Source organism: Bombina bombina, chromosome 5, assembly GCF_027579735.1.
Source record: "Bombina bombina isolate aBomBom1 chromosome 5, aBomBom1.pri, whole genome shotgun sequence".
In the NCBI taxonomy this organism is placed as follows: Eukaryota; Metazoa; Chordata; class Amphibia; order Anura; family Bombinatoridae; genus Bombina; species Bombina bombina.
In genome coordinates, this window is record NC_069503.1 from 1,106,060,855 (window position 1) to 1,106,082,691 (window position 21,837).

The window sequence follows — 21,837 nt, forward strand, 5'->3', positions numbered from 1 at the left end:
ATGCAGCATGTCTGCAGAAAGAACAGGACACATGCAGGAACTGTTACTGCTTTAACTTTGCAGCGCTGGTCCACATAAGGCTGTTCTCTTCAAAAAGAGCTTTGCTCTGGCAGCACTGTGTAAGTTTTCTTTAAAACAGCGCATCCACAGCAAAGTGCTGTTTGAAGTGAAAAGTAAAATATGCAGTATTGACTGGCTCTGTAGTGTCCACTGGTTCTCAGCCCCCAAATTTTTCCCAGTCTGCAAAACTGTTTTCTGAATGACATTCTTATGAGCAATGAAACTTTGTTTTTACTAAATTTCTATGTTAGATCAAGAGAAAAGGAAACAAATTTATTAAAGAGAAATTTTACAATTATTTAATTTTGTCTGCAGCTAATTTGCAATCTAATTTTCAACTGCTGCAATATATTATAAAACTTTTACAATTGCTTTATTCTCCCGTTAATCAACAAATTGCAACTGAACTGGTGCTTTAATATTGCTGCCTAATTTAAAATATATTTTTATTTAAAAATATCCTGCAGAAAAATTTTCCTTTAAAAAAAATCTCATCGCAGAAAGTGGAAAAAAGTTCTGTCTCTGGGGCTAAAGGTGACGCAATATGATTGATAGAGTATCCATTATGAGCAGAGGAACTGCGCAATATATGAAAACATGAAAGGGTAATTATTAAAACACATTAAGTGTTTACAAAGCCTTTCATGAATGAAAGTCCTCATCTTTTAAACTTCTGGGATGTTTCTTCCTCTTCAGTGAAGCATCAAATCTGTATCTTTATACTTTTAATTATTTTGTCACATTTCATATAATTTATTTCTGAACATTGGGTCTAATTCTTAGACATTAAAAAGCGCACTGCAGGCTTCTCAAGGCTAGCCCTGCTACATATATAATCCTTTATTGGCTTTAACAGCTCTGAACTGCAAAACAATGCACTTTATAAGGACATAATGACAATGACTAGCTGCAGACCCAAGCTCAGATTGGCTACTCCAAATAAAGTTAGTGGCGGGTGGAGTTTGGCTATTTAAAAAAAAAAAAAACATTTGCAGCAAACAAAATGTTAAATTTGTTATAATTTTTTAGATCTGGCCAATATGCTATTCTACAGCAAGACAACAGAAATGTCTTCTACAGGGAGTGCAGAATTATTAGGTAAATGAGTATTTTGACCACATCATCCTCTTTATGCATGTTGTCTTACTCCAAGCTGTATAGGCTCGAAAGCCTACTACCAATTAAGCATATTAGGTGATGTGCATCTCTGTAATGAGAAGGGGTGTGGTCTAATGACATCAACACCCTATATCAGGTGTGCATAATTATTAGGCAACTTCCTTTCCTTTGGCAAAATGGATCAAAAGAAGGACTTGACAGGCTCAGAAAAGTCAAAAATAGTGAGATATCTTGCAGAGGGATGCAGCACTCTTAAAATTGCAAAGCTTCTGAAGCGTGATCATCGAAAAATCAAGCGTTTCATTCAAAATAGATAACAGGGTCGCAAGAAGCGTGTGGAAAAACTAAGGCGCAAAATAACTGCCCATGAACTGAGAAAAGTCAAGCGTGCAGCTGCCAAGATGCCACTTGCCACCAGTTTGGCCATATTTCAGAGCTGCAACATCACTGGAGTGCCCAAAAGCACAAGGTGTGCAATACTCAGAGACATGGCCAAGGTAAGAAAGGCTGAAAGACGACCACCACTGAACAAGACACACAAGCTGAAACGTCAAGACTGGGCCAAGAAATATCTCAAGACTGATTTTTCTAAGGTTTTATGGACTGATGAAATGAGAGTGAGTCTTGATGGGCCAGATGGATGGGCCCGTGGCTGGATTGGTAAAGGGCAGAGAGCTCCAGCAAGGTGGAGGTGGAGTACTGGTTTGGGCTGGTATCATCAAAGATGAGCTTGTGGGGCCTTTTCGGGTTGAGGATGGAGTCAAGCTCAACTCCCAGTCCTACTTCCAGTTTCTGGAAGACACCTTCTTCAAGCAGTGGTACAGGAAGAAGTCTGCATCCTTCAAGAAAAACATGATTTTCATGCAGGACAATGCTCCATCACACGCGTCCAAGTACTCCACAGCGTGGCTGGCAAGAAAGGGTATAAAAGAAGAAAATCTAATGACATGGCCTCCTTGTTCACCTGATCTGAACCCCATTGAGAACCTGTGGTCCATCATCAAATGTGAGATTTACAAGGAGGGAAAACAGTACACCTCTCTGAACAGTGTCTGGGAGGCTGTGGTTGCTGCTGCACGCAATGTTGATGGTGAACAGATCAAAACACTGACAGAATCCATGGATGGTAGGCTTTTGAGTGCCCTTGCAAAGAAAGGTGGCTATATTGGTCACTGATTTGTTTTTGTTTTGTTTTTGAATGTCAGAAATGTATATTTGTGAATGTTGAGATGTTATATTGGTTTCACTGGTAAAAATAAATAATTGAAATGGGTATATATTTGTTTTTTGTTAAGTTGCCTAATAATTATGCACATTAATAGTCACCTGCACACACAGATATCCCCCTAAAATAGCTAAAACTAAAAACAAACTAAAAACTACTTCCAAAACTATTCAGCTTTGATATTAATGAGTTTTTTGGGTTCATTGAGAACATGGTTGTTGTTCAATAATAAAATTAATCCTCAAAAATACAACTTGCCTAATAATTCTGCACTCCCTGTATTTACAATGTGTTTACACTACCTTTAAATTAATGTATGTTAGGGATAGATTGGTTTAAAGCTGATCCAGCTAAGCCATTGTATTACAGTGTGACACCAATTTGCTACATAAACAAATAACTGGCAGTCAACTAAATAAAAAGGCTCTCAACCTAGTGAGCAGCATATTAAATAGACATTAAACTCAAAATTGAAATGCACAACTGTAATTTAATTTTTTAATACCAGCATTTCTGCAGTGCACGCATCTAGTAGAAGTAATTGGTGTTTAAAGGGACATGAAACCCAAAAATGTTATTTCACAATTCAGATAACGAATACAATTTTAAACAACTTTCTAATTTAGTTCTATTATCTAATTTGTTTCATTCTCTTGGTATCATTTGCTGATGGAGCAGCAATGCACTACTGGTTTATAACCAAACACATGGGTGAGCCAATCACAATCGATATATATATATATGCAGCCACCAATCAATAGCTAGAACCTAGGTTATCTGCTGCTCCTGAACTTGCCTAGATAAACCTTTCAGCAAAGGATAACAAGAGAATGAAGCAAATTAAATAATAGCAGTAAATTGGAAAGTCATTTAAAATTGTATTCTCTATCTGAATCATGAAAGAAAAATGTTGTGTTTCATGTCCCTTTAAGGGGGAGCTGCACACAGCATATATACATATCCCTTTGCCTTTCTGCATTACAATACTACGCCTGTTAGAGATCATATAAAGTGCCTGCAATAACACAATCTGTGATAAATATGTGCCACTGCTGACCCTCGAGCAATTGCAGTGTTTGGGCATATGTACATATGCTCCATTAACAGTAAAGCAATCATAGCTTATACTAGAAATCGTTTCCAAACAAGCGTAAAATCAAAATGCATTCATGTATATTTCAGATTGGACTTTTATCTACCTTAACATTTGCCTGCAAAGAAACCTCTCCCATATGAAACCATCATAACCCAAACAAGTACAGGTCTCTGTGCCAGGAAGTCCTACTCTAAATGAGAAGTCCAAGCCTTGTCAAGGGGTGACAAATTTATATGAATCTAAAACCCAGACAGAATATAGGAGTGCCAGTCACATATATGTTAGGAGCTAGCGAAGGAATTACATATATAACGCGCTGCGGAATATGTTGGCGCTTTATAAATAAAGAATAATAATGGGGCGTGTCCGAGCCACGGCCATGACAGGTCGCACATGCTAAAGGATCCCAGAGCAAGATTAATCTCTTAGCAGTTTTTACCAAGAATTATTGTTTCTAAAACTACCAAACTTTGAGGGATGTGGTATAGATCACACCTAGCCAGATGGTGTGTTTTGTTTTTGTTAAAAATTATCAAGCCGGAGCCTTATTACAGACGGAAGGAAGCCAAGGCCGTGGCCTACTATCGCATTCAGACTTATTTTCATCACCCCCCACGGTGTGCCGGGTAAAACAGTCCTAACATTAGTACTATACTCACATATTGTATAATATAGGTCTCTCTACCCTACGCATAATATGGAGGACTATTACCGACAGATACGACTACTACTGTTTGACCTGGAGAAGAAAATGCACAACGGATATGTTGGTGTACTGACGCCATATTGCCTTCGACTGTAGGAAACAGTCACATCAAAATAACCCATGCTAGCAGCATAAGGGAACCTCGTGAGGAAAAGAGATACTCACCACATGTGCTCGCCCTGGCCGAGAGGGAGGCGGACGATCCTACGGAGTGAGGCATGAATGCTCCACTACCACAGGCTGCAGTCTCGCTTTCAGGAGACAAGGAGGAAAATCACTTACGTGACAGAGAAAGAGCAAAGCCGCTATGGTGGAGAGCATGGGAGATAGACACGGAAGTGTGGATAACTGCTGCTTTTGAAATGTGCTTGACATCTTATTTACCCGACCACAATCCAGGTACTTCTACTTGTTGTAATACCACGCAGTCACTAAAGACTTTGCAACTCGGTCTAGATAAAGCCCGCATGAAAACTGGAGTGTGCTAAGTTTACTAGAACTGCCTTCTAAAATGGACAGTTATCCACTGTTGGAGCATAATGAGCAAAAAGAGCCAGATGGCGATACCTCCTGGCGAGATACATGGCAGGAGTAAACAGTTCATGTAACATCTCAATGTGACTCACAGTTTTTTCATATTTAATTTGTTAAAAGTATATTGTCCCAGATCGATGTTAGTACTTTGTTATAGACAAAAAAATCTTTCCAAAACCCCCAATCCTTGCATACAGGCAACCACCTAACCTAAAGCAGAAACTGGTACATAGGAAGCTACCCCTTGAGAAAAAGAACACTCAGAATGGAACCAAGTGCTGCTATAAAGCTCTCTGCAAACTGTGTCAACACGTTTGTGAAAGCAGCACAGCAAATCACAATAATAAATCCTATAACATTAAAGGGGCATATTCATGTATATCTGCAAATGTGGTATACATGATACATTGCACTGCATGTGAAGTGGGATGCTATATTGGAGAAACAAGCCAAAAACTGCACCTTCGGATGAACCTACACAGACACTCAATTAAAAACCACTGTGAAACAAAATACTGCACCCCTGTTGGTCACCATTTTACCCAACCTAACCACTCCATCCAAAACCTCAAAATCAAAATTCTCAGAGGCAACTTCAAAAACACCATGGAAAGAAAAACCTTTGAAATGAAAATGATAATGCACTTTAACTTGTTTAATTCTGGACTAAATATGGACTCTGGATTCTTAACACATTATCAAAAATTTTTGTAATGTACTTTCATTTAGTCAATTACATTGTATATTCCACATTTTTTTATACATAGGTACACAGGTAAGCTTATGTCCACACTTTTGTCTTTTTTTAACTTTTGTATTCCCCCTGTATATACAATTTCACATCTTTATAGATATTGATTCAATGTTGATATATAACTTTATATATAACTTTATGTCAGTATATGCTCTATGTAAAGCTATATATTTCCCCTGTCTGTTCTCCTACACTGGACACTGTCTGCCTGTTACCTAAGCCCCCCTCATGATTTTTACGACACCTCCTCCTCTCCCTGCACTTTCTGTCTTCTTAGCTATTCTGTGTTTTAAGATATAATCTGTAAATTCCATTGAATTGGTCAGTATTGCTTTAGACTTGATAAAGGAAGGAACTCTTCCGAAAGCTTGTCAACTTATAACAACTATGAGAGCCACTATGTCTGATTTGGAAATAATTTATTTGCAAATTATGGTGGAAAATAAGTATTTGGTCAATATCAAAAGTTAATCTCAATACTTTGTTATATATCCTTTGTTGGCAATGACAGAGGTCAAACGTTTTCTGTAAGTCTTCACAAGGTTGTAACACACTGTTGCTGGTATGTTGGCCCATTCCTGCATGAAGATCTCCTCTACAGCAGTGATGTTTTGGGGCTGTCGCTGGGCAACACGGACTTTCAACTCCCTCCAAAGGTTTTCTATGGGATTGAGATCTGGAGACTGGCTAGGCCACTCCAGGACCTTGAAATGCTTCTTACGAAGCCACTCCTTCGTTGCCCGGGCGGTGTGTTTGGGATCATTGTCATGCTGAAAGACCCAGCCACGTTTCATCTTCAATGCCCTTGCTGATGGAAGGAGGTTTGCACTCAAAATCTCACGATACATGGCCCCATTCATTCTTTCATGTACATGGATCAGTCGTCCTGTTCCTTTTGCAGAGAAACAGCCCCAAAGCATGATGTTGCCACCCCCATGCTTCACAGTAGGTATGGTGTTCTTTGGTTGCAACTCAGCATTCTCACTCCTCCAAACACGAAAAGTTGTGTTTCTACCAAAATGTTCTACTTTGGTTTCATCTGACCATATGACATTCTCCCAATCCGCTTCTGGATCATCCAAATGCTCTCTAGCATACTTCAGACGGGCCCGGACATGTACTGGCTTAAGCAGGGGGACACGTCTGGCACTGCAGGATCCTTTGTTGTGTTGGTCCCAGCTCTCTGCAGGTCATTCACTAGGTCCTCCCGTGTGGTTCTGGGATGTTTGCTCACCGTTGTTGTGATCATTTTGACCCCATGGGGTGAGATCTTGCGTGGAGCCTCAGATCGAGGGAGATTATCAGTGGTCTTCCATTTTCTAATTATTGCTCCCACAGTTGATTTATTCACACCAAGCTGCTTGCCTATTGCAGATTCAGTCTTCCCAGCCTGGTGCAGGTCTACAATTTTGTTTCTGGTGTCCTTCGACAGCTCTTTGGTCTTCACCATAGTGTAGTTTGGAGTGTGACTGTTTGAGGTTGTGGACAGGTGTCTTTTATACTGATAGCAAGTTCAAACAGGTGCCATTAATACAGGTAATGAGTGGAGGACAGAGGAGCCTCTTAAAGAAGATGATATAGGTCTGTGAGAGCCAGAAATCTTGCTTGTTTGTAGGTGACCAAATACTTATTTTCCACCATAACTTGCAAATAAATGCTTTCCAAATCAGACAATGTGATTGTCTGGATTTGTTTCCACATTTTGTCTCTCATAGTTGAGGTATACCTATGATGAAAATTACAGGCCTCTCTCATCTTCTTAAGTGGGAGAACTTGCACAATTGGTGGCTGACTAAATACTTTTTTGCCCCAGTGTGTGTGTGTGTGTGTGTGTGTGTGTGTGTGTGTGTGTGTGTGTGTGTGTGTGTGTGTGTGTATATCACAAGGGTAAAACGGGCGCGCACTCCTCTAAGCGTAGTAGGTGGAAAATGTTTAAATTTATTAATAAACCACGAATGCAAACTCACACATTAAGACCTCAAACAACTAGGAGGTATGATTAAAACACGTATATGTACATATGGTATCTCACGGCTCAGAAGCAGCGTCCCAGGAATATCTCCACAAGTGTATCTGTTTGTCTTGTAATTCAGCTGGGCACATCAAGTGAGTGTACTGTTCTTAAATGTACCATAAATGTAATTCCTTGTAAGGCACTTTCTGAAGACACTGCCACTTGCAAAAAACAGCCACTCGAATATTCAGCCAGCTAGATATCGACTGTTTGTTTGTGGCGTGTAGACGGTGGTCGTGGCCTAACGTGTTTCGTAGGGAAATTTCCTACTTCGTCAGAGGCTGCCCTCTAGATGTCAAAAACGTCCTTAAAACTGTTAGGGGAGCGTCCCACATGATCATGCTGCTCCTATAATCTGTTCGATACTGGTAAAACTCTGCTTGATAGATTAAGGTAAAATCCATAGAATTCAACTTTAAAATTGTTAAAAATATATTTGTAATTAAATATAAATGCAACTAGAGTTAAAAACAACTAATGGATTAAGTTACAGATATGTGATCAGTGTATACTGAATTTCATACATTATATAAATCAATACACACAAAGTTGAATTCTATGGATCTTACCTTAACCTATCAAGCAGAGTTTTACCAGTATCAAACAGATTATAGGAGCAGCACGATCATGTGGGACACTCCCCTAACAGTTTTAAGAACGGTTTTGACATCTAGTGGGCAGCCTCTGATGAAGTAGGGAGTTCTTCTATGACACGTTTTAGGCCATGCCCACTGTCTACACGCCACAAGCAAACAGCTAATCTCTAGCTGGCTAAAACATTTGGGCGGCTGTTTTTTGCAAGTGGTGGCGTTTTTAGAAAGTGCCTTACAAGGAATTACATTTAAGGTACACTCACTTGATGTGCCCAGCTGAATTATAAGACGAACAGATACACTTGTGGAGATATTCCTGGGACGCTGCTTCTGAGCAGTGAGATAACATATGTACATATACGTGTTTTAATCATACCTCATAGTTGTTTGAGGTCTTAATGTGTGAGTTTGCATTTGTGGTTTATTAATAAATTTAAACATTTTTAACCTACTACGCTTAGAGGAGTGTGCGCCCTTTCTACCCTTGTTTTCCATACAGCTCAATCCGGTTTCCAGTTCCGTTTACACCAAGGGGCTGCAACTCCTCTCCAGCATTGTGCTCTTAAAGGGACAATAAACCCTGGGAAGAATTGTATATTGACATAGTCTTCACTTTTACATATCCTTTTTTATTATTATTATTATTATTATTCTGCACTCCTATATGCGGCGCTCCTCGTGTTCCCCCCCCCCCGATTATATATGTGTAAAAATGTCTACTACAAATTTAGCCTACAAAAAGAAAGATTAGACAATAAGAAGCATAAAATAAAACCACACAATACAGATGTTCTTTGACAGCCTATAAACTTGATAGAGAAACTCTGTATAATTAGTTTCCCTAGGTGATAAACCATAATCATCGCTGCCACTATAGAGTAGAGTAGAGTAGAGGAGAACGCACAGGTTTACTGCAATCTCTGCTAAAGCTACCACTTTCTCATGCCCCGCCGATCATAGCTGGATAAATCTGGTCTATTAACAAGAGAGCACTCCACAAAGGGATGATGAGAGAAGATGAGGTTAAACAAGATATGCTGAAATAAAACAAATATCTCAGAGCAGTTCAAACAGATCCTCCTATCTGAACGGATCCAAAACAAGCAACACATAATAAACCCATGAACAGTTTTCTACCTTAAACTCTTTTGTGCCAGGCATAACAAACATCAGAAAGATTACTTACTACAATCCCAAGTAAGCAGCTACTAGCAAAAGCCTGCAGCCAGATGGGAATATGCCCAAACAGGACCGTTTCAGGCTGTACAAAACAATATAGATTTCCTTTTACTAATTTATTTCCTATTACCACCAGGCCAGAGGGTTTTTGTGGCTGAGCAAGTGCACTACCAAATACTTCACTAAAGAACAAAGACCACCACAACTTACTGTTTTATATGTGCTGCCATCTCAACGTACTTAGCACACTGCTATAATGGAAGTAGCAGTAGGACAGAATATCATATCTACAGTTTTACATTATTTTAAAAAAAAATTGCTGTATTAAAAAAAAAAAAAAAAAAACCTTTACAATCTGTTTAGTTTGAATTACTAAATATACTTATTAGAAAGCCTGTAACCCAATATCTTTATTGAGCTGGTGACACATTGATGTCACTTGTTTTAGATTGAACAATGTATAAAAACGAGAAGAAGAAAAGGTGGGAGGCATACCTGGGTATTCTGGCCTCTAGCTCACATCTTTAGGCGTCTTTTGTTTAGGAAGCTGAAAAACTTACATTTCCTACATATTGACAGCCTGCCTTTGTAAAGTAGTCCTTAGTTTGGCAGTAACTGTCATTTTTGCACCGCTAGACAAGTGACAACAGTAACCAGGCTGCATAAAAATCTAAAGGTTATTCATCCTGAAATATAGATGAGTTTTTAGTTATATAGCAAGATGCTGTATATTCATGGCTGTAATATTTATTTAAAGGGACAGAATATATCAGTTTTCATATAACTGCATATAATAGACACTACTATAAAGAAGAATATGCACAGATATTGATCTGAAAATCCAGTATAAAACATTTTAATAACGTACTTAAAAGCTCCCAGTTTATCACTGTTGATGAGGTTGGGCTGGGACACCCAGTGAAAGGGACTGGGAAACCAGGAGAAGCAGACACTCCCCCCCCCCTTCCTGCGTATGAAAAGACAGATTAGACAAACACGCGTATAAATCTGACACTTGGGGGCTTGGTTAAGAGTCTGAATTAATTCTATTAATTTATTCACAATGTCATGCTCTCCCAGAGGATTCTGACAGATTGTTTTGGGCATATTTTCTATCTAGAATATAGATCTTAAAACTGTGAATTTGTGTCTGCAGAAATAACATGACCCTTCTTTACAGCAAAAGTGTTATAAAATAAACATACAGAATTGAGCAATAGACCTTAAAGGGACATAATCATGAAAAAAAACTTTTGGGTTTCAGATAGAGCATACAATTTTCAGATTTAATTCTATTATCAATATTTTCGTTCTCTTGGTATCCTTTGTTGAAGAAGAGCAATTCTCTACTGGGGCCTAGCTGAACACATTGGGTGAAACTGACAAGCAACACGCTCACAGTAGTGCATTGCTTCTGAACCTACATGTGTATGTTTTTCAACAATGGATACCAAAAGAACAAAGCAAATTAGATAAAAGAGGTCACTTAGAAAAATTTTAAAAATTATACGTTCTTTCTGAATCATGAAAGTTTAATTTTGACTTCACTGTCCCTTTAATGTCATTGCTCCCCAAAACAATGAATTTCACAAAAGCAGAGGATTTTTTGTTTCTGGCAAATTTATTTTACCGGACCCCTGTATCATGCGATAGACATCAGTCAATACCAGACTAGTATATGTATACCCTTTTGGGCTTGTGCACTTGCTCAGTAGGAGCTGGTGCCTCAAAAAGTGTGCATATAAAAAGATGTGTAACATTTGATAATGGCAGTAAATTGGAAACATTCTTAAAATGGTGTGCTCTTTCTGAATCATGATATTTTAATTTCGACTTGACTGTCCCTTTAAATTGTTATTATTAAAGGTAATCATTTTTCTCATTCTAATAAAGTACAGTTTAAAAGTTGCTCAAATATGAATGATTAAACCTATTAAACTGGAGATAGTTCAGCTCCCAATAATTTAATTCATTTCAATGATCTATCTATGCATATCTAATGAAATATAACCAAATCAGTAATGGTCTGATCATCTGAAAAGTTGTTATTCTAAAAATGATTTAAATTGGTTTTACTGTCACTAGTGATTTAAATCAATTTGACTTCAATAAAAACCAACCTGCCAGTAACAGTGTACAGTATTTGTTTCCTCAACAGACAGCTAAACAGATTACTATTTCTTGTCCAATTCTAAAGAAGTCAGTGATCAGGAGAAACAAGGTGATAAAACAAAACAGCATGAGCTGGAAATAAAGACACATGGCCCATATAATACATAAGTTATCAGTCCCAGCTTTACATCAGACTTGGGTCCTCAGTTCCCCTGGGATAAAGCAACTCCCTAACTAAGCACAAATGGATCAGACAGGTTCAGGTACTAATTTTTAACTTGTGCCCAAAGATCATCTCAACAAACACAAATGAGTTACAGAAGCGGTAAGCAATTGATCTGTACTTACACAAGCAGGTGTAAAATGTGTTTTACATAGAACATATAATTACAGTCTGGTCTGCATATTTTTTATTTTTTTTTAAATTCTGTATCTTAAAATAATAATTTACATCAGTCTAGCGGATTTTATGACTCAAAAATCTCAGAATCCCTTTTTTAAGTGCACATAGGTAGTTTAAAATGAAACATTTTTAAATAAATTTAGTTGGTAGAATTGCACTCATCACATGAACATTGCATGCTCAGAAATATTTTTACAAACAAATGCAAGAACCAAATGAGAAAGCAACTAAAGACCATCCGGGAACCCATAAAAGAGAAAATCAAATCTGTACACAGCAGTAAAAAAAAAAAAAAAAAAAAAAAAATGCCTGTGTGTGTGATATCAGCTGATTAGCTTTTGTCTATATAGGCCCAGCTGTAGTGTCACACAGTGGGACAGTTACATTACAAAATAAACCAGTATTAATCACAAACCCCTTGCTTGTGCTCTTCCTACAGGGGATATAGAGTGCCGCTTGGAGCTTAGGTATTTGTGCACTCTGCAACGTTGCCAGCTTTTAGGTAACTGTATGGATGTGCATGGATGTTATAGACTGTACATTTCTGCAGAGGCAGCTTGGCTCTATTATGCATGTGGCTATATATATATATATATATATATATATATATATATATATATATATATATATGTGTGTGTTATGTTATTTAAACTGTAAAAAACTGCAAAAATGTAAAACTCTAGCTCTATATGGTGTATGCTAACCCCAAGCACAAAACAAGTGAGTGCAAAAACAAATGATCTACGAGATGATAAATGCCCAGTTTGAAAATGTGAAGCTGCACCAACTGGGGGCTGTGAAGGGTTAAAAGTGAACAGCTCTAAAGATAGCTCCAGACACAGCATGAGAAAACAATAGTATGGTGAGTAATAACCAATCTGTTCAAGTTCTGTCTAGCAATATACTGTCCCTTTAAAACACCATCACAATTGCTAGTTTAAAAAAATAAATAAACTTAATGCTGCTGAGCAACTTGTTGAGGCTCTCTAATAACAAATCCAGCGGCCCTTAATCCTGCTGCTAGCAACAAAGGTCGTTCAGTGTTAGCATTGTATAAGCGTTGTCGGTTCACAATAGTATAATGTAGGTCAGAGCCTAACAAATCCTGGGAGCTACAGCTCTTACAATTGTACTCATAGCTCAAAAGTTCTTAGATTACATCTATGTACAAATACCCTTGTCTGACTTTTTTACCTCTCTCTTTTTGTGTGCAGGTGGCTCCCATATAACCATTTAATATTCAAGCTGGCTAACAATCTTGATATAAACACTGATGTAGGGTTTCTTAGTATGTCAAATGATTCAATTTAAATATTCCCCCAGGATCTAAAACAGACCAGAACATGTTCAAAACAGCAATCTGCAATAAAGATAATGAATGTTCTTCAAGAAATGTCTCAAAGTGCAAACACATGAACGTATTCAGATTACAAATTATTGATTTATAAGTGGAACAATGTTACAGTATTTTGCAGCTATTTACAAATAAATGATTATAAATAATAATAATAATAATAATAATAATAATAATAAACAACAAGCTGTGGATCTGCGTCCTCCCTTTGCTTTTTCAATATTTCTCATGTTAACATTTTATTCTCACCAGAATTGCTAACAATTAACGGCAACTTATTTTATCAACAGGCTACAAACAAAATTCAGAACATGAATGCACGGCACACATTACATATATATTTACACACACACAATACATAATGTTTTTTTTTTTTGTTTTTTAGACACAAAGGGGTAATTCAAAACATATTGGAAACTTTACATTACGGTCCTTTGTAACCCACATTTTTTTAAGGCTTGAAGATTTGGGGTTACTAGCTATCAGCCAATGAACAGGGAAAGATGCAATGGATGCAGATGTATTAGTTTCAATTTAAACTTAAACAGCTTTTATACTTCACAAGTTTTTCGGGCCCCCCCCCCCCCCCAAAAAAAGTTGAAATGTTGCTTTTTTTCATATGGACAACGTATGACTGCAAAGTCCCTTTAAGCAAAGTAGATAATGACGTGGAATTATCAAATTCCTGAATGGACAAGTGTCACTTGATCAAGGTCCTACATAACAAAATACAAACAATTAGTAGTGCTTTGTCCATCTAAAAGACCAATTTACGTCAATTTTCTCTCTTAATCTAAAAGCCAGTGGTGAATTTATGTTCAGCAACCACTGGAGAGGAAGAGAAAAAAAAAGGATGATTCTCAAGGACAATTCAGCAATCTGTTTCCCTGAAGTACAAGATAACACTCTTATACGCTGACTTCCCCTGGGTTTTCATTATCAGGAACTGTCAAGGCTAGACCTGTTTCTCAGGGGGTACAATGACCAAGATGTATTAACTGATGCACACAACACTTATTACACACAAACACTTGTGTCTTACAGGATAGTACTAGACACGTTTGGGATAAATCCTACAAGAGAGATACACACAACAGCAGCTTTTAATGTAAAACAAATTAACCCTCAAACTTATTTGCTAGAAGGATATCAAGCACATTCCTTAATTCATCTTGTATATACAATACAGTTAGTAGGGGACCCTTATCCCAGTATCACACATGCCTTTACAAGCAGAACACACAATTATCTAAATTTGATTCCCATCAATACTGTTGCACAATATAAAAAAACAAAAACATGCAAATGATTTATTGATAGAAATGTTTATATCCTTTGGATGCCAGCTCTGTCTAGCACTCAAAGGGTTAAACAAGTCCTCCAATGAATGCATAGCTTGGCAATTTGGAATGAAAAGCACAGCAATAATGACAAGCAAGGATTTAAAACTTGACACATGCTGCTGCAGCAGATACAGACACCTCAACCTCAACACATTTGTTTATACAATTTTCAAGAGCATTAGCTGTGAGAAAGGGGTAAAATAATGAAGCAAAATACAAAATGTGTAATTGCAGATACCTTTAGCCCAGCATATTGGAAATGGGCTGCATCCACTCTTCTCCATATAGATGAGAGCAGCACCTGCTTGCTCCGGCCTCAGACGGCCTGTCAATTCCAACAACATACACCCAGCAGTAGGGGAGGGGAGATCACGCCAACCTCCCAGATCCTGCTGCAGCCCGGGGGTTGGGAAACTGCCACCTCAGTGCCTTCACACCACCCGTGGCAATCTTCCCTGCATTAGGTCCTGCAGGAATATGGAGCATGAAGAGCACCTTCCAATTATACAATCCTCTCATGCCTCAGCAATTGCAAAAACAGACCATCCTTTTTCCTGGGAGAGCTGCTGAATAAAGCCAGTGCAGGCAGGCAGTGTTGTGACAGTGCGTGTCTGTATTCCTGGCTTCATTCAGCAAGGGAAGAGGGAGGGTGCTATGGGAGGGGTGAGTCTGTGCGATTAGCATTTACCTAGTTAATATGCTAATCTCACCCTGCACACTTCTCTTTCACCAAACAGGAACTCAGGATGCTACGCCAGGCTTTTCAATTAAGACATCTGACTACACTAGGACTGGGCACATTTTGTAGGTAGAAAAAAACCAATATGATCATATGGCCTGACCCCAGAATACTAATTTGCTGCAGTTTGCTAAACAAGATTCCAACTGTGCAAAAACAGACCTATCACAAACACTGACAAACATTCTGATAACCCTACATAGTATTTTTACAAATGTCACTCAGTAGCAACTAAACAGTAGGATGCTACAATCTAGAATAAGATGCGCTGATAATTAACCACAAACAAGATACAATAAGATGTGTTGCAATATTGTGTCACTCAAGAGAACTTTATACATAAAAACAAAATTTTAATTCCTATAAAATGCTTTATTATTTGTAGTAAAGAAAATCTTTTGCTATGTACTTTATTTTGCCCCCTTTTCGTGTAATTCAATGGTGACTTTTCTGCAGATTTGAGAACAGACCCTATAACATTCAGTGAAGCAGTACATTTAAATCTATCTTTAATTGGCAACAGCAGAGGAGAGATACAACTTTTACTAAAATCAATGCAGTCTGGTAACAAAAAAAAAGATGTAAATTATTAAGATCTTTTGCATTTTCTAAAACAAATTGGAGCTACCAATCTGGCAGCCCAATCACATGGTTATTCTGATACTTCAAGACAATACATCACAACAATACAATGTGAGACAGAATAAGGCAGTGCAAAGGTTAAAAAGGGGTGGGTTGAAACCACTGTCCCATCATCAACAGATTAAATCAAATTGTAGGCAGTGGAAGAGGTAATATATAGCACAATCACACTGCCTTACACACACAACTGAAGTATCCTGAACTGGAGCTACGAACCAGCAGAAATGGAACAGGTGATTTCTGGAGTCTGAATTGCATGATGCCCATATATTATTTGCTTGTCCTGGTGAAAAGAAGGTTTAATAATTTGTTTGCACTTAGTGGAAATATTATTAAAGGGACATGAAACCCAAACAATTTATTTCTGATTCAGAGCATGTGATTTTTAGACAACTATGCTCAGGAGCAGCAAGGCACTGCTGGGAGCTAGCTGCTGTAGTGCATTGTTGTTCCTTCAACAAAGGGTACGAAGAGAAAAAAGCAAATATAAAAACAGAAATAAATTGGAAAGTTGTTTAAAATAGCAAGCTTTTTCTGAATCCTGAAATTAAAAAAATGGGTTTCATGTCCTATTAAAAGCTTAAATGGCAATTTCGTCTTTTGTTCTAATGCTTGTGAGGTGTGTTACAGTCGACCAATGAAGCAGGGGGAGTTTTTAGCCAGGGCCCTGTTATACAGAAATGCACTTTCTATTTACATCAAAGTAACGATAAACAGCTTTAAAGGGATCTTAAACTGTAAAGAAAATATATTATGCTTATGAAAGAGCACTATTTAATAACTGGAAAATTATTTTTTGCATGACAAAGACAATTTAAAACGGTTTATTTTGAAGCTAAACAATGAACTGTAAATCCTTTCCCCTCTTAATGTGTTCATAATTATCATCTATTTTATCTTGTTTACAAATAGTTCCTTTATTTTGCCATTTGTAATAGCGATTTTGTGTATCACTGTCTATACTGAAACTGTAATTGTGTACTGGTTACAATGTAAACAAAGGTTTAGATCATGTTCCCAGTATGTATGTGTGTGGTGGGGGTACTAAAATGTTCATTTTCCATTGCTCGATCTGTCAGTAAGCCGTGAGAAATAGGCTTGTGCATTTGTGTACTTGCTTGGCAAAAGGAATGCTGAAAAAGGCCGCCACCACAGATATTCGTGTGTTTTCAGCCGACGACTTGTCATTCGCTTACTAATGAAGTACACAAATGCCTAGTGAGAAATAAGACTAACAACATAAGGAAGTACAAATTCAGCCTATTGTTCGGTTGCATTTTAAATTTGCAGAAACAGCTATTTCATATGAAAAAGTAAACCTAAAGGAACTATTTCCTACACATATTAGAGACACTAATTGGGAAACTCATTTTACAGTTCACCAGCTAATAAATAAATAAATAAAACTCACTGCTTTATTGGATCACAGTAATAAGCTTTGCAAACATGTTTATTTTGACATTGTAGTACAGAAATATTAAAATAAAACATAAAATATATTTTAAATTGTAATCTCCTAGCAAAAACCGTCAAATTTAAAAGGAACACTAAAGTCAAATTTAAACTTTCATGATTCAGAGCAGAAAGTTGAAGGAAAATTAAACTAACTTTGAAATTTGTCAGAAAAAAAAATCTACTCTTTGTAAACTCAGACTAAGTGCTTTTGCATTTGTTGATTGTGTAATTCTACTGTATTAACATTTTCTATGAAAGAGGTGATACGTTGACTAGGACTTTTAGGAATAAATGATGGGGGCAAGAGAGAGCAAACATTTTTTTCCCCATCATTACAGGTGAACTAATACTGTCCAATCCCATTATTCTGCTGATAGCTAAGCTCTGCTTATTGGGATGTGAAATATGCTGCAAAAGATTTAGAAAGAAAATACAGCTGTAAAAAGCCAGATTTGATTCTATAACCGATAGGGTTTCACAATGGAGCTGCATGCCTTCAGAATGTCACAAGTTGCCTATTAACACACACACAAACACAAACAGACACAGACACACACACACACACACACATCCTTTCATGTTGATTCATGGTCTGCAAAGCAATTTATTTCCAGAGCCAAACCGGTTAAACAGGATCTACTCTGTCTTGCAAAGGATACCTGAACAACAGTATAGTAAATACTGGTCCTGAAGGTGTCTTTACAAACAGATTCAGGTTGTAACTCAGACATGTATAGATCCTGGTCACATCAAGGCTTGAAGCCAGAGCTTGGTATAAAGACATTAGTTGTACCTGACTACGTTATTACTTACTATTTCTATCAGTCAATACAATCTTTTTATTAATCAGTTCTGAGATGGGTTGGACTTTCTATTTAAACTGGAATTATAAATCATCACCAGAGACAATAAGGCAGCTACGAGTCTTTTATTATTATACATTGTGCTGATAATTTTATATTATCTACGTTCTACTTGGGGCTGCAAGAAGCTAGAATGGTCATGCTAAGTGTGTTTAATCTGGGGAAGCGGCTTACTCTGACAAATGATTTTTCACATGACTTGCTATGTGGGTCTTTTCCTTTAAACTGAGCTGATTAGATGGGGGATGGAGTGGAACTGTCCATTACTAAATTAATCCTGGTTAGAGATAAAATAAAAAGGTTTCCTTATCCTCCGCTACACAATGCATACACAATCTATCACAATTTAAAGGGCACTGGTACAGACAGAGAGGAAAGCTCATTTCAATGGGACAGCAAGTAACTTTGTGTATGTTTCATTATTGCTATGTTTAATGTCTAAAACCAATGCTAGGGGATGGGGGGGGGGACCTTTCATTGCCTACTGAGCTCATTAAACAGCTGGGGAGTACAATTAAATAGCAACGTCAGTTTATCAAAGTCCTTCACCATATTTGCTTGTAATTTACAGGACTGTTCCCATGCAGGTCTATAGGAACGGATTCCCAGGGGTACATAGAATTTATTCAGATAAAGGCAACCTGCCTCAGTTATTTCAGCCACTTCACAATATATATATATATACACACACTTAGGTCCTGCTACCCCATCTGCTCATAACTACACTGCAAGTATCTGTGTTTCTAAAGGGTCAGTATAGTGTAAAGATTGCATGCTCTAATTCATTAGGGTAGGTCACATTAGCACTAGACACCCTGCAACTCTTGAGTTTAACTCATGCAAAGGGGTTACACGCATAGTTGAAGGGATATGAAACACTTTTTTCTTTCATGATTCAGATAGAGGATGTAATTTTAAGCAACTTTCTAATTTACTCCTATTATCAATTTTTCTTCATGTTCTCGGTATGTCTATTTAAAAAGCAAGAATGTAAGCTTAGGCACTGGAGCATTTTTTGGTTCAGCGCCCTGGGTAGTGCTGGCTGATTGGTGGCTACATTTAGCCACAAATCAGCAAGCGCTACCCAGGTGCTGAACCTAAGCTTACATCACTGCTTTTCAAACATACCAAAAGAACAAAGAAATTCATAATAGGAGTAAATTAGAAAGTTGCTTAAAATTGCCTGCTCTATCTGAAACATGGAAAGAAGTGGATTTCATATCCATTTACCGTGCCCCATAAGAGCCACAGAGCTAGTCTGAGTGGACAGAGCCATGGGCCAATCAGCATCGGCAGTCACATAGCTGATGTTTTAGTGTCATTAGAATCAGAGAAGGAAATGTAAGGCTGCTTAGTGTTCTCCATAGAACATTTTAATCAGCCAGGTGGGGGAAAATGAGAGAGATAGAGATTATATACACTATATATATATATATACACACACACTTTTTCTGCTATCCAAAATGAAAATTAATTGCATAATTTAACACTTATTTCATGATAATGAATGTAAACATTGTTATATTAATATACTTTATAACATTTAAATGTCTGCCTGTTTCTAAGCCACTACAGACAGGCTCTTATCACATGCTTTTTGTATTAGCTTTTCACAACAGGATACTGCTAGTTCATGTGGGCCATATAGATAACATTGTGCTCTCTCCCGTGGAGTTGTGCATGACACAGCACTAATTGGCCTAAATGCAAGTCAATAGATAATAGTCATGTGATCAGGGGGCTGTCAGATGAGTCTTAGATACAAGGTAATCACAGAGGTAAAAAGTGTATTATTATAACCATGTTGGTTATACAAAACTTGCAAATGGGTAATAAAGGGATTATCTATCTTTTTAAACAATTTGGAGTTGACTGTCCCTTTAACTCTCACTTATCAGAAGAGGCTAATCAGCAATACTATCCCAGAGCCTGCTTAATAAGGATTACTTATGTTGTATGAGATTACAGCTACCAGAGCTCACCGCATTGGCTTTGATGTGAGCAACTGTAAAAAAAATTCTCACGTAAAGATAAAATACGTTAGAAACAAATCTCACCTGACCAGGCCTGCGGCTTTTTAATAAACGCAAGGGTTTTACAGATATTGCACCACTGCGTTATTCATTACTCTTGTTGACAACAACTGATTATTTTAGGCTCAGTAAGGCGACTTCAGGAGAACATAAACCCAGGAGCAGAATGTGGAATTGTAGTTTTATTAGCACTCCACTTTTTCTTTGTGATTATCTTGCTAATGATGCTGGAAATAATTTATATACAGAATATTACAGTGTCCACACAGGTACCTAATTGCATATAAGTCCATTGTTCTAAAAGGGTCATAAACCTCTACTAAATGGCTTAAACACATAGTTAAAGTCAGCATCCAGAGCAGCAATGCTGAGACCTAGCTAAACACATCTGGTGAGCCAATGACAAAAGGCATATGTGTGTAGCCACTAGTCACCAGCTAGCTATTGAGCCTAACTAGGTATTCTTTTCAACAAAGAATGAGAATATAAATTTGACAGATAAAGTAAACTAAAAATGGCTTAAAATTGCATCTTGTATCCAAGTCATGAAAGTTTAATTTTGACAGTCATCTCCCTTTAATTGGACATTCTATAGCAGTAATGGGGAACCTTGGCACTCCAGATGTTTCAAAACTACATTTCCAATGATGCTCAACTGGACTTCAGAGTGCCTAAGTACCACGGGGAATGTAGTTCTGAAAGCTCACAAGTGCCAAGGTTCCCCATCACTGTTCTATAGTGTACCACTGAATATCTACTGATAAACCCCCTCTAGTGTTTAAAAGTGTGTCTGCAAAATACGATTCCAGAAATGCATCAATTTCATTGTACTAAAAGGGATGTTCTTCATGACGAGGTACATCATTTCTGGTATCCGTTACCTTTTCTATAATTAAAGACATGATGGGAGAGAAGAAAGAGGACAGGCCGTAAACTTGACTGCATATAATAGACCAGCAGGCCTACATATTAGATCTACTTTAGGAACAAAGACAAAATGTGTTTATTCTAAACAAATCTTATTTTCTCTTAACCTCTTGAGAATCTGCATCATTGAAATGTTTTCTTTTAGATGAGTACCCATACAATCTATAACTATGTATGATACCTCTGTGGCCAGGTCTGAGGAAGTTCAGATTTGTAAGTGGTACCCATGCAATGCTACTTGCAAACTGATTAAGTAGTCACCCACAAACCATGAACAGAATCTTCATTGCCATTGGATGAGGCATAAACTCTCGTAGACTAAGCCCTTAGTAAATAAATGTTAGATAGGAAGATGTAGTTAAAGGGACAGTCAAGACAAAATTAAATTCTTTGTTTTCTTGTTATCCTTTGTTAAAAAGCAGGAAGGTAAGCTCAGGAGTGTGCACGTGTCTGCAGCACTATATGACAGCAGTTTTGCAGCAATGTTATACATTAGCGGGAGCACTAGACGGCAGCCTATTTCCTGTCATGTAGTGCTTCAGGCTTGTGCACACTACCTACCTGAAAACAAAGCAAATTTGATAATAGAAGTAAACTGGAAAGATGTTTTTAAATTGTATTCTCTATCTCGATGAAAGAAAAAATGTTTTGGGTTTCATGTCTTTCTTAAAGCAACAGGAGGTGGT

At 37.5% G+C, this 21,837-nt stretch overlaps 1 protein-coding gene across 9 annotated transcripts in view; it reads right to left on the reverse strand.

Moving 5' to 3' along the window:
• The window catches only part of PTK2 (protein tyrosine kinase 2), a 773,150-nt gene that overhangs the window by 549,583 nt on the left and 201,730 nt on the right, over positions 1–21,837 (reverse strand). For 2 of the 9 annotated variants that reach the window (XM_053715386.1, XM_053715385.1), the window contains exon 1: positions 14,731–15,054. The exons of 6 other annotated variants lie outside the window; for them this stretch is intronic. In XM_053715386.1, the coding sequence (XP_053571361.1) occupies positions 14,731–14,836 (106 nt within the window). In that variant the 5' untranslated portion in view covers positions 14,837–15,054. Of the gene's footprint in view, positions 1–14,730; positions 15,064–21,837 lie in introns of those variants that run through there. One more of the 9 variants, XM_053715395.1, reaches the window with a different exon arrangement.